At 41.3% G+C, this 14939-nt stretch overlaps 1 protein-coding gene across 4 annotated transcripts in view; it reads left to right on the top strand.

Moving 5' to 3' along the window:
* The window catches only part of Lsamp (limbic system associated membrane protein), a 2176218-nt gene that overhangs the window by 2144912 nt on the left and 16367 nt on the right, over positions 1 to 14939 (top strand). For 2 of the 4 annotated variants that reach the window (XM_051149922.1, XM_051149923.1), the window contains one exon: positions 6013 to 6048. The exons of the other annotated variants lie outside the window; for them this stretch is intronic. In XM_051149922.1, the coding sequence (XP_051005879.1) occupies positions 6013 to 6048 (36 nt within the window). The remainder of the gene's footprint in view (positions 1 to 6012; positions 6049 to 14939) is intronic. 4 annotated transcript variants of the gene reach the window in all.

Raw genomic sequence — 14939 nt, forward strand, 5'->3', positions numbered from 1 at the left:
AGTCTGACATTCCCAGAGACCAGTTTCTAGACCAACACTTTGGGGGGGGGTTGTTTGTTTTTGTTTTGTTTTGCTTTGTTGGTTTTTCAGGACAGGGTTTCTATGTGTAGCCTTGGCTCGCCTGGACTTACTTTGTAGACAAGGTTGGCCTCGAACTCACAGAGCTCCACCTGCCTCTTCTGCCCTAAGTGTTGGGATTACAGGCTTGTGCCACTGGGCCTGGCTCTTTGTGTACACCAAAATGTCAGGAGCTACAGTTTGTCACCGTGTGGAGGGGAAGACATTGGATTTCTTCCTCCTCCCTTCATGAAGCCTTCCTCCTGGCTTATTAATGTTCCATTCCTTCACAGTGGTGAGTCCTGCTCCTTTCTCCTCTCATTCCACAAACTCCCACCAGCCTAAGTCCACTCATTTCTAGACTAGGCACTTAAATCTTTGAAACATTGAGATTCTCAACTAACATTCCCAGTTAGTGGCTTGATATGTTGATCAATTCATAGAAACATGTGGACTGTTAATGTATCCAGACTATAAGAAGTAAAAGAATACAAAAAAAAAAAAAAAAAAAAAAAAAAAGGACACACCTCCACAGGCCCAGTCTGAACCTGTGTTCAGGGGCTGCTTTGTCATTTTACTTTCTACCTTATAAACTCGTAATTCACTAGATTTTAAAAACTGCCCAAGTAGTCCAGGCAGGACTATAATAAGTATTCATAAAGGCCTCCCTTTATTCTTAAGGAAATATGCTAAGTTATCATTTTAGGAGTTTGGTGTTAATGGTACATTTTTTGGTGCTAGTTAATACTTAGCAGACCCTAGAGCCAGATTCTTACAGATACATCATAATAAAGCAAGCTATCATTGAGCCCTAACCCCACCCCATACAGAATAAAATAATAGGCATGGCTCCTTCAAAGACTCTCTGTACATACAAAAGGATGCAAATGGACACACGGATTACTTTTTATTTCAAAACTGGCCATCAAATGAGTGGAGTTCTGGTAATGCTTGTGCGATGTTCATAATAAAATAAGGCCAGAGTTGGCAAATTGTTTTGATATAACACCCTGCCCAGCATCCCAGCTTTTGGTTTTCTGGTACAGTGGATTTAAAGTGCCTCCTTGTGAAATGTTAACACCCATTTATATTTTTCTTTGATATCCAGCAGAACCCACCAACAGTCCCCGGGCAGCCACACATCCCATTTAGCCAGTAGGAAAGCAAAGTCCACATTAAAGACCGTACAAAAACACACAGCCTATACTTCTAGGGCCAACAGTAGAGTCTGTCCCTTATGTATCCCCCTCAGCTGCGGAACTGCTTGGACCTCAAGCATCCACATCCAAGCGAGAACCACAGAGCCCCCAAGACGCCTGCTATTTTCTGGTTTTGAAAATCAACAGTTTGAAATTTTCTTTTCTGTCTTAATTGGTGTCTACTTCACTTCTCGGTTTACTCTTGCGAGAGCCCATAAATCCTGCTGTAAACTTTCAAACAGTAGCAGGGATGATAGTGGGAAGATGAGAAAGTATCTAGGTACAGATAAGCAAAAAAAAAAAAAAAAAAAAAAAAAAAAAAAGGAAAAGAACAAGGTTAACTAATGAGTTGTAGTAAGCCCAAAATGATTATAACAGGGTGGGGCTCAGATGGTAACACCAAGCAGTTGTAAAGGGAAAGGAGAGAAGGCAGCATGGTTTAACAATGCGCATGCTCTTGTGAGAATCAGGGCAGAGTGAAACTATCCAACTGTGAAAAGTGTGATGAGAAAATACTAAGTTGAGTCACTTAAACACTCTGAATAATAACAGTAATAATGAAATAAAATACAGCGGGGAGAGTATAGTACGGGACAGTGGTCTCTTAACTGCTGCACAAATGCTGAAAGCAGTCCAGCTATTTCTTTTCAAAGCTTGCAACTTAATAGCAAATACGCAGTGAGGGCTTAAAATCATGGGGTTTTTTTTCTACCTGACACTGGTATAATGAAGACACAGTTGCTCTCTGAACATGATAGACCTATTATATTCGTAACGCACTTAGGAAGCTTTCACATTTACCCTGCAACTTACAGCCAGGCTAAGAGAGTACACTGTGTAAGGTGCCTAAAGCTTTTCTCAGTAGCCACATGTACGGAGAACCTGAAAACCAGGAGAACTCAACTGTCCCTGACAGATCTTACAAGACGGAAGGCACACCAAACGTGACTGTGCTTGTCCTCCTGTGGTTTGGTTGTGGTTCATTTTTTATTTGACACTGGTCATTATTTAAATGAGCTTCTAGAAAGAATGTGGAAAGAAGGTACACTAATTGTGTCACACTACAGCATTAGGAGCTGACAAGAAGTGATCTCTATCTCTCCCACATTATACTATCTTGCTGAAAAAGCCTCAGGGAGGATTTAGAACCAAGTGTGGAATATTAATGAGAAGTGTGGAAGATACACTAAAACCTAAGTTCCATCAGTCCACTTAGTTTACAGGAAGAAGCCCAAGTACGGGACTGTGAACATGAGAGACTCGTATAATTAATGCCCCACAGTTCAAATAAAAGTGTTTATTATTATTATTTAACAGGGTGTATCATCAACATGTGGCTGGTTAATCAACTTTTAGAGGAGATAGCAATATAGCAAGAGGTAAAATTAAGAAATGGACTAAGATAAAACTATGTCATTCCACATGGATGCAAAAATACTAAATAAAATACTTGCAAAACGAATACAGGAACACATCAAAGATATCATTCATCATGACCAAGTAGGCTTCATTCCAGGCATGCAGGGACGGTTTAATATACGGAAATCCATCAATGTAATCCACCATATAAACAAACTGAAAATAAAAAATCACATGATCATCTCCTTGGATGCAGAGAAAGCATTTGATAAAATTCAACACCCATTCATGTTTAAAGTTTTAGAGAGATCGGGGATACAAGGCATTTCCTCAACATAATAAAGGCTATATACAGCAAGCCAATAGCCAAAATCAAAGTAAATGGTGAGATACTCAAGGAAATTCCTCTAAAATCGGGAACAAGGCAAGGCTGCCCACTCTCTCCATATCTCTTCAATATAGTACTCGAAGTTCTAGCCAGAGCAATAAGACAACAAAAGGAGATCAAGGGTATCCAAATGGGAAAGGAGGAAGTCAAATTATCCCTATGTGCAGATGATATGATAGTGTACATAAGTGACCCTCAAAATTCCAGCAGAGAACTCCTAAAGCTGATAAACACCTTCAGCAAATTGGCTGGATACAAAATTAACTCAAAAAAGTCTGTAGCCTTCCTATACACAAATGACAAGCTTGGAGAGGAAAAAATTAGGAAAAACCACACCCTTCACATTAGCCACAAGCAATATAAAATATCTAGGAGTTACCCTAACTAAGCAAGTGAAGGACTTATATGAAAAAAAATTTCAAAACTCTGAAGAAAGAGATTGAAGATGACCTGAGAAGATGGCATGATCTTCCTTGCTCATGGATCATGAGAATTAACATAGTAAAAATGGCCATCCTACCAAAAGCAATCTACAGATTCAATGCAATCCCTATCAAAATACCTACACAATTTTTTAAAGACATTGAAAGTTCAATTCTGAACTTCATATGGAAAAACAAAAAACCCAGAATAGCTAAAACCATCTTATACAATAAAATGTGCTCCGGAGGAATCTCCATACCTGATCTCAAACTGTACTATAAAGCAATAGTAATTAAAACAGCATGGTACTGGCACAGCAACAGGCTGGTTGATCAGTGGAATCGAATCGAAGACCCAGATATGAATCCACACACATATGGTCACTTGATTTTTGACAAAGAAGCCAAATCATTCAATGGAAAAAGGATAGCATCTTCAACAAATGGTGTGCTGGTCTAACTGGAGGTCTATGTGTAAAAAAATGAAACTGGACCCATATTTGTCACCTTGCACAAAACTCAAATCCAAGTGGATTAAAGACCTCAACATAAAACCAGAGACACTAAGCCACTTAGAGGAAAAAGTGGGAAAGAACCTGGAACATATTGGCACAGGAGACAACTTCCTGAACAGAACACCAACAGCCCAGGCCTTAATGTCAACCATTAATAAATGGGACCTCATGAGGCTGAGAAGCTTCTGTAAGGCAGGAGACACTGTCAAGAGAACAAAGCGACAGCCTACAGACTGGGAAAAAATCTTCACCAACCCTACATCTGACAAAGGTCTAATATCCAAAATATATAAATAACTCAAGAAATTAAACACCACCAAACCGAATAACCCAATTGAGAAATGGGGCTTGGAACTAAACAGAGAATTCTCAGCAGAGGAGTATCAAATGGCTGAGAAACACTTAAAGAAATGCTCAACCTCCTTAATCATCAGGGAAATGCAAATCAAAACAACTCTGAGATTCCATCTTACACCCATCAGAATGGCTAAGATCAAAAACTCAAGTGACACCACATGCTGGCGAGGATGTGGGGAGAGAGGAACACTCCTTCATTGCTGGTGGGAATGCAAACTAGTACAGCCACTTTGGAAATCTATCTGGTGCTATCTCAGAAAATGGAATAGGGCTTCCTCAAGACCCAGCTATTCCACTCCTTGGAATATACCCAGAAGATGCTCCAGCACACAACAAGATACTTTGCTCAACCATGTTCATAGCAGCCTTATTCATAATAGCCAGAACATGGAAACAGCCTAAGTGTCCCTCAGTAGAAGAGTGGATAAAGAAACTGTGGTACATATACACTATGGAATACTACTCAGCTATTAAAAACAAGGAATTCCCGAAATTTGTGGATAAATGGATTGAGCTAGAAATGATCATAATGAGTGAGTTAACCCAGAAGCAGAAAGAATCAAATGGTATATACTCACTTATATCTGCATACTAGCCCAAGGGGCATGTCCCACGAAAGCCTTCACTTACCAGGAAACTGGGACAGAGGGGAAGGCATCCTATTGGGACTCTAAATGAGAGATGCATGGGAGAATAGCAAAATAAAAGGATCCAGAGGGTCCTAGAAATCTACAAGTAGAACAATATGATAGGCAGATTTGGGCCCAGGGGTCCCGCTCAAACTAAGGCACCAGCCAAGGACAATACAGGAGGTAAACTTTAAACCCCTTCCCAGATCTAGCCAATGGTCAGAATATTCTCTACAGTTGAGTGGAGAGTGGGATATGACTTTCTCACGTACTCTGGTGCCTCACATTTGACCATGTCCCCTGGAGGGGGAGACCAGGTGGCACTCAGAGGAAGGACAGCAGGTAGCCAAGAAGAGACTTTCATACCCTATGAGAATATATAGGGGGACGTAATCCCCCTCAGGAACAGTCATAGGGGAGGGGAATAATGGGAAAAGGGGGGGGGGAGGAATGGGAGGATACAAGGGATGGGATAAACATTGAGATGTAGCAAGAATAAATTAATTAAAAAAAAAAAAAACTATGTCATTCCAAGAGACATATTACCAGGAAGTCTTCCTCCTCCAGCATCACTATTCTGTAAATAAAACCTGTGAGGGAAAAGGTGAGTTAGTGTTTCCCAAAATACATTTTCCAGCTGCTTGGCCAAAGCTGAGAAATGCTATAGGATAAAGGGGAGGAAACCAGTGGGGGCTACCATTTTTTCATCTATCATGAGCCAAAAAGACAAGAACCAGGACCAAGAAAGATTTCATAATTTCTATAATATGTTCCACACACTCTTCCTAAAAAATAGCAACTTGGTATTGGTTTTCTAGCAGAGGAGAGGATCCTATATGGAGAGTTACCACTGGGGTTGGCTCCCTACTCTTGCTTTTTTTTTTTTTTTTCTTAAAAAAAGTTTTATATTTTTAATTTCATTGATGTCGGTCTTTGATACTTTAACAGGAAGAACAAATAAACATGGTACAGTAGACAAGATTCTGTAGGCATGGAAATTCCTGTTCTGTAATTGTTTGAGCAAGTAACCTTGAGAATTTGTGTGAATTTCAACCTTCCATGATGTTTACCATTTTTCCCCTTTAGAGCGTGTTTTACCCACAGTCCCCCACCCCATTCAAGGTCAGTATGACTTTTATCGCTGTAGTTCTGTCCTTGGGTCATTCTCCAACTTACAATGTATAAGACAGACAAAAGAGGAAACCACATTCTCAAAATTCACATTTATTAGAAGTTACTTTTCCCACATAAACACTGCAGAGCAATACAACCTGTTACCCCTATACACAGCAACAACCGAGTAACAGGTGTGCCACTGACTTAACTTCAAGTCAGCCAACTAGATGGGCAGGGAATAATGTTTTCAATCTATATTATTATAGGTCAAAAAGAGCTCCCACATTGGGAACACAGCTGCCTGTGTGCTCTAATCTCTACCACACAAAAAGGCACATTAGTGAGCCCACTGACCACTCCAAACACAAAGGTTTATAGATTCTGAACTTACCATCATTGGTGTTGCTTGTAAAATGGATTTTCCCAAAGACTAAACACAATACAATTACACCAATACTACTTTTCCTTAACTCTTGGCCCTCTTGTGTGTTTACCTTTTAAACATACTTTAGAAAACACAAATAACAATTTATAAACAGTCACTCTGTATTCTTTTCATAAAACTTTCTACAGATCCAAATTAAATTTTGCCTCCTGCATCACATTTAGATGCAAAGTCACACCCACAACTTTCTAGCTTAAGGGTATTTAAAGGCAAATTGGCAAATAAAATTAAAATAATACAAAAAAATTGAAATGAAACCAACCTACCATTGAAATTAAATCCCAGAAAAGTGATTTGCAAATAACACTCAAAGACATGAGGTAAAAAAATGGAAACTAGGCCATGCAGGGCCTAGTGTGAGAAAAAAAATAAATCCAATTAAAGAAGATTATTATACACACTATACGGAGAATGTGCTCAGAATCCTAGGAAGAAAGCTGCTGCTTCATAAATTTGAAGATAGATCTTGTTTCATTAACTTGTCCAGTCTGAAGTTCTGAGCAGAATCAGATGGAGATCCTCAGAGCGTCAATAATAATAGTGTTTTGCATATGCATGCATTCACATATATGCAAACTTGTTTCAATTATATTTACAAAACTGCAGAAGGTTTCCAGGGATGACAAGACAGCTTAATAAATTTTAAGATCAGTCTAGACTATTTTAGTATGAAACTTAGAACTCTGTTGAATAAAATAACTTCCCTACAGCATTAATGGAATCAGTTCCTTTCCCCGGCCACTAAAAATAAAACTGTTAAAGTGTGCCTGGTTTTCAGACTTGACATGAAGCGTAACATTCGTGGAAAATATTCCATCTTGAATTCCTGACATGCCACAATTATTTTAAGACATTTAACTTGTAGTGTTGCTACAGAGATTGACTCCATTTTATTATTCTGGCATCTTGCAAATATCTTGATGAGGAAAACACACACACACACACACACACACACACACACACACACACACACCCCACATCACATCTGCCCCAGTGGATCACATTTGCAAAGAGGTCATGTTCCGTCCAAGCTGAGCTTTGCACAGTATCAGGTTGACTCTGATTGTCTCTGTGACAGCTGCTCCACAGCCACAAACTCAAATATTTATCTGATCATGCATTGTGGTTGAACAAAGTGAAGCCAGGCGCTGTTCACAAAGGACAGATGCCGAATGTTGGAGAGCAGTCTCGTCGAGGGACTGACCTTATTGTCTCCCACACACTGAACTGTTGATTGGAGAATGACCCTCGTTTGATTTTGTGTTGTATGTAGACTGTAGTTAGCTTTTGTAGATAGTTTTAGAGAATATAGTTCACCTTCCTACTAATACTTTGGGCTTCTGCTAGCAGGCATTGAAAAGCTGTTCATGGAGGCATGGGATTGCTGGAGGGAGGTCACTGGACAAAGTCAGTTCTCTTAAGTCCCCTGTCTTTTACAAGGGACCCAATCACTTTCTCCTCTTTTCAATCAAAAGAGCCTCCCAAGTGAAATGTACTTTCCCATAGAAAGAAAAGACAATGCCTAACTCTTTAGAGTGGCAATTCAGTATTCAAATACCCATGAAAAGTATGTCTTACTGTGGCCACCAGTATTGTGTATGACTCTCTTATTAGCTATTGTCACCATCTGTTTGGAATTTTTTTGAGACAGGATTTCTCTGTGTAGCCTTGGGTGTTCTGGACTTACTATGCAGACCAGGCTGGCCTCAGACTCACAGAGATTCACCTGCCTCTGCTTCCCAAGTGCTGGGATTAAAGGGGTGCACCATCACTACCTGGCTTTTATTTATTTATTTATTTATTTTATGTATATGAATGCTCTATCTTCATGTACACCCACATACCAGAAGAGGGCATTAGATCCTATTGCAGATGGTTGGGAGCCACCATGCGGTTGCTGGGAATTGAACTCAGGAGCTCTGGAGGAGCAGACCTCTTAACCGCTGAGCCATCTCTCCCATCCTGAATGAGCCCGACCTTCTCTGGGCTCTTAACCTTCATCTCCAAAATGTTGACTATGTCTCACGTTTGTTGTTTGAGGCAAATGGCCTTATGGACTTCCAACCAACTGATTTCCTCAAGGTGATTTGAAAGGTGAAAGAAGTCACAAAGGCACTTTTCTGTCATTCTACAGTACAAAGGAGAAGGTCCTCCCCTAGCCATAACACTTTTTATTACAATTGCTTCTTTCTTAGTGCCTCACATTGGAGGCTCACCCCTGTCAATCTCTCACATCCCCAACCACCTGTAGCCCTCAGGCCATCTCTACACTGCTCTGTACTGCCACTTCTGCAGTGAGATCATAATACTGGGATGACACCAAAGAGTAATATGGATTGCCTGTGGACAGTTAGAAATTTCCCAGTGCCTTTATCTCTATGCAAACAGGAAACAAAAGAAGAAAAGCAGAGTCCTTCCCTGCTCGCTAATTTAAATATATATATGTGTGTGTGTGTATATATATATGCACACACACACATATATATGTATATGTTTATATATTTAAATATATAAACATTACATACATGGAAAATAAGTAGTGTTCCTTCCTTAATTTGTTTCTGATAGTTGGATTTTCCTATTAATTTTAATTTAGATTTATTCATTCTGAAATTAGCCCTGAGTTGCGTATATTTGCATAAATACCTCAACTGTTTCACAGCAGAAAACCCACTGAATTGTAAAATGAGGCAAGCGACTAATCTACATTTCTGAGGAAGTTTTCTCACTGGGTTTGGCTCAAGCCATTTCCTGGGCCTTCTGGGAGCCCCGGCAGTGGGAGTGTCACCATTAGCCAATTTAAGTGTAACCTTTTGTCTCACTGGAAGATGCCCTCACACTGAGAATGAGCATAGGTGCAGTGCGAGGCAATGCAAACAGCATTAGAAAGTTGAGATCAAGGGAAAGAAGAGAGGACAAGGACAGTCACCATTGTTGTTTCAGGCTTTGAAGCAAATTCTCCCTTGAGCTCCCCCAGGTTCTATCAGCCCATGGTTCCCCAGCCACTGCCCATAGAATTATTATTGTTTTTACAGAGCAGGAATGAATGTGTCTCACTTGTTTGTCTCCCATCTGATTATTTATCCCAAGTGAACAGCCTTTCCAATCACTAACCCCACGTGGCAAGCAGATCAGGGAAACGGTGAGATTATCTTCCAGGTTCAGGCACGGCATTGGATTTGTTCAGAGCTGCTTGCCGTTCTCTCCCTGGTTTTCCATTGATAAAACACATTGCACATGGCTGGGTTTGCATGATTAATACAGCTATCTAAAGCTCACTCTGAAAACAAAACAAACTCTGCAAAGCTAAGGGTTAAAAAAAAAAAAATTACAATCCAAGTCACAAACAAGCCAGTTGCCCTGGTTTCTTTCCTCCCTAAAGGAGACTGGGGTCCTTATGGGCAAATCTGGCATCCAAACAGCCAGACTCGGCCTACAGTAGAAGAAGAGATGGCCTTGCCACTCACTACCTGGCTCTGCCAGGGGCGGGTTCTTTAAGTCAGGCTCCAAGCAAATGGAAAGGAAAACACCTGAGTAGATGCCATGCTGGAGAGATGGCTGGATAACCCTCTCCTTTTCACTTGTTTTCTGACTATATCATGCTGGAAATCAAGGAAAAGATGCCTCTCTTAACTTCTTAACTTTCTTCCGGTGCAGCACTGGTAATATTAAGACTAATACTAACACCTAGTGTACTTAGTGGGCTCTCATTTACCAATACAGTTTAAGGTCTTTTGTATGTACTATCTCATCTATACCTATAATCAAAATAAATTAACACCCACTTTTCTCACAGACATTTTAATGAACAAATTATACCCAAATCTAGTCTGCCACATGCTGAATCTATATAGTGCATTGCAGGCCAACATATGTAGCATTCATAGTGCTCATGGATATGAACCTATCTCACAAATTGCAATGATTCATCTCATTTGTTTTACACATTATAATACATACATACATAACAGTCACTTTATTATCCATACATTTTTGGAACGTCGTATTTGTATGCCTGACTAACACAGAGATTTACATGACAGCACTTAAAAACACAGCAACAGAGCTGTCTGGCGTCAGCACATTTAATTTCACACAGTTATTCAGACTGATTTGCATACACACCTCTATTAATTATGGATAATTACTAGCATTGTTCTCTGTAATTCAGTTTTTCCAACTGTGAAATGGGAAAGAAATTGTATTTTTCATGCCTACAAGCTCAAAGTGGTATTTTAAATACTATATGAAGGAGAACGCTAGAAAAAAAAAACATTGCATTTTAATATTCAGCTGCACACCCTTCCTGTGGCTTTTAAAAGCACTATGCTGACTTCATGTCATGTGACCATGGGCCTTATATGTGACCTCTGTGTGGCTCCTCCTTGTAGCTTTATTATTGTGGACACCAAGCATGTTCTACATGCTTGCCCTGCTAAGATAGTTTTTAAAAAATTAAACTATCTCAAGGCCAAATGAAAAAAAAATGAGATTTTGCCTTATTTTTCACTCAATCAGAATACAAATCTTGAAGAGGAGTCACAAATGTCACCGTTCTACACTGTGTGTCACATTTGCTTCTCAGTGACGGCCATTATGCATGCCACCACATCATGGCAATGCAAAGCCAACAGGACAAAGAACCTGCCACTTGTCCCAAAGATATAGATCATGCCTAAGAAGACTGAAGATTTAAAACACATCTCTCCCTTCCTATGAGCTGGCAGAAACAAGGGCCTCATTTCTGCTGATAAGTCTTATGCAGCCGTTGCCATAACAAAATCACAGAGTTCACACAGCTATGCTTCGCTGCAGTTAATACACAAGAAAATAAATAAGGGTCGGTCTGCGCTCTCTGTTCTCTGGCTCCTGCAGAAAGGATCCAACAGTCTTCCTGTTGATTTTCTTTACTTGTGAGAAACTATCACAGCCATAGCATCATTTTCTGTGACATCAGCAAGTCACTGATCACCACAGAGTGGCCGAGAGCCAACCGTAACAGGTGAGGTCTTACTCCCGTGTCCCACATCTTACCTCTCTGCATCTTTCTACTCTCTGCTTGATATGTTTCCTAAACCGTTTGGTTAAAACCTGCTAACAGGAATCAATATGGAATTTGCCCACTGTATTATTGAAATGCCCGACAGCACTTTTGCTTGTGCTATGTCCTCTGAACTTACATTTAGCTTCAAGCTAAATGGCTAAAAGCCCTACAGCCTAAACCTCACACTTAGGGGAATTCTGAGTAGTAGGACTTTTCCTCTCATCTTTTCTTATTTCTCTGGTCTTGATCTCCTCATGCCAGCCAGACTTTCCTGGTCACCTCGCTTTGCTTTTGCCTTGCTGTGCTATTTTGATTTCTAGAGCCAGCTGGGATTTGAAAATGAAATTTTTTTTTTTGGAAAACCCAAGCTTCTGCTAAATTTTAATTTGATGGAAATATTACTCTTGTATGAGCTTTATGGAAAAAGAATCTTTGAAGGTAACAATTACATTTGGGGATTAAGTTTAAGTAATTGGCAGTCTTGTCTTTTTTAATTAAAAGAAGTAAAGCTGCCTAAGAAAAGCTCAATGAGATTTGCAGTAGAAAATGTTGGCATACCGCCCCACATGGTAAGAAGACTGGGGATTCTGAATGGACAGGCGAGACACAAATCTGTCCCTCTGCTCTGTGCAGTGCACTCCATCAATGTTTGCCCTCGCGTTCCTCACATGCCATTCCACATGAAAGTCCTGTGAGAGGCATTGCAGGAAGAGCTGAAGTAGGTCCTTTCCTTAGGAGCTTATCTCTGGGTTCTTGGATGCAGGAGGGAGGCAGAGTCCTTGAAGAAAGCAGTAAGAGGTAGGCAGGGAGAGAACAGACCCAGTAAGCAGCTCAGTGACAGAGTGCTTGTCCAGCATGCAGTGGCTCTTTGGTCTAATCTTCAGCATCCCTCTCTCAGACAGGATTCATTACATATTTCTCCAAGTACCAGGGCATCAGCGTGATCTCAGACACTGACAAGTGCCATACCATAGTCTCCTTCCAAATAGAAACCTTAGTTTCCATTTGTTGCTTGGTTCCCTCTTCCTTTGTCGCTTGTAATTTCTACTGCTCACATATGTATTTCTCGATTTTCTTTCTCTCTGCATTTTGTTCAGCTTCATCTTGCACACACACACACACACACACACACACACACACACACACACGTGCATATTCTCTAGGACTCCCTTCAAGGGAAAAAAAACAGCTTGAAGAGTGATAGCAATCACTTCTGAAGGCTGGTTTCTATCAAGCAAGCACCACAGGGCCACTGTAGGACCTATGTGGAGGAAACAGCAAGTTCTAAAGGGGCAGGATACAAATTAACCTTAGTAGCAACTTCCTTCCAAAGCCCCTCTGTCCTCACCACGCCCTTTCATCATCCCAAGTGACTTGTAGGAATTAAATTAAATGAACACTTTGATGGAGAAAACGGAAGGTAGAGCCCACCCCTTCCATCCCCCCTTGCACACCGCTGTGAGAAAACACACCTGCCAAGTCAGGACACAGCATGAAATAATGAGGATGGAATTCCAATTTAAGGTGTTCTCGCGTGCCAGATGTGGGAGGGGAGCCGTCCGACCACTCACTGTGGCTCTGCTGAGAATTGTCCTCTTATATGCACCACAAATCAGGGGGAAGAGAGACCTTGCAAGCCATTTATCATGCTTTCTAATTGGGCACTGGGGAGCCAAGACTGCCATAGTGTACTACGCCACTCTGCTTTTTACTGACACTAGAAGAAAACACTTCCCATATGTCTGTGACATACATGCACACTTGACACCTACATGTCACCACTGATGTGATTTCTTCACTGCAATTGACAGAAGTGTCTTGCTTGTCTGCCTACCTCAGAGGCCTTGCATTTCCAGCATGACTTCTGCAACCATCTAAGAGAAACTTGGGGTTAAGCATTGCATCCTCTCAGTAGGCGGGGCAAACTATTAAAGGCAGATGAAGACACCATGGCCTGGGCTGTTCACTCTCACTATCCAACACACTAGCTTGCACAGCTCTGAAAGTCCCCAGCCATGTTCAATGTTGGAACCGTGTTTGACCATCGGGCAGTGGTTATGTTTGAATTCCACGTGTGGTTTGGGAGTGTTTGGACAGCAGACACTAAAAAGTAACTTGCACCTTGTTGCCGATCCACAAGTTCTCGTAACTTGGGGAACTTTGAAATTATCCCCACTCCCCCAGAGTTTGAGAAGACAGGTAAGTTTATCACTGGCTGCTTCTGAGAAAGAGAGACTGGCTCCTCCTCGGGGACTCAAAGCTTCCCTCCCATTCTGACTCCTAGGCTGTGAACTTCTCACTGCTCTCCACCTTGCTCTGGCTTTTGCTTTGTAGTGCTTCTTGTAGACTTCATGATTTCTCTTCCTTTTTTTTTTTTTTTTTTTTTTTTCGGTTTTTCGAGACAGAGTTTCTCTGTGTAGCCTTGGCCATCCTGGACTCACTTTGTAGACCAGCTGGCCTCGAACTCACAGCGATCTGCCTGCCTCTGCCTCCCAAGTACTGGGATTAAAGGCATGCGCCACCACGCCTGGCGATTTCTCTTCCTTAAGCTACCTATTCACTAGGAACAGAAGAAAGAGCATTCCTCCATAGCTGTCAATCAAAACTCATTTGGGGCTCAACCTAAGTTAATCTGGCAATGAAATTATGATTTACTCCAAGAAATGTTATCCTAGAATGTGTTCTGAGCTGGGCTGTTAGGGGTATCTGTGCAGAGCAGGCCGAGCAGTGTCTATACAAGGAAGCTTTACAGACTGCAGGGAGAAGCCCATGGTGCAGATGACTAAGCAACCAAGGTCAGCCTTGTTAAGTGTCACGTTAGGGCACCTGCAAGGTGCTGAGGACACAGAGACAGGAACTCTAGGTAGGTAGGTCAAGGTCCCTGGGGAAAGGAAGCTGAACAGGAGAAAGGGGAGAAGGACATTAGAAGCAGAATATCCCAGTACATACAAAGTCTAGAATCCAGAAAAGGCTCATTGACAGGTATTCAGTAGAAAACACGTTTGACTCTTAACATCTAGAAAAAAAAGAAATCCCCCCCCCTTAATTTCTTACTTCTGTTCTTATGTATTAGGTGAGAAGAAACAACAGAAGGGAGGGAGGGAGGGAGGGAGGGAGGGAGAGAGGGAGGGAGGGAGGGAGGGGTGGAGGAAGGGAGGGAGGGAGGGCAGGAGAGAGGAAGAGAAGAATTACAAAAGAAACAGTAGATGTTTATGCTTGTTGTGAGACAGACCAGCTTGGGCTGGATGTGCAAGCATGCATGGATAGTGTGTACTGTATTCTAGTAGCACTGTTCAAGGTTGATTGTCTGGGTTGTACTGAGTCTGTTTACTTGCCGAACACCCAGAGGAAACTTACAGCCCTCTAATGGAGTTTGTGATAGGGTTTGGTTTTAGTTGTAGGAATGAT

This window comes from Acomys russatus, chromosome 8 (genome assembly GCF_903995435.1).
Source record: "Acomys russatus chromosome 8, mAcoRus1.1, whole genome shotgun sequence".
Lineage (NCBI taxonomy): Eukaryota > Metazoa > Chordata > Mammalia > Rodentia > Muridae > Acomys > Acomys russatus.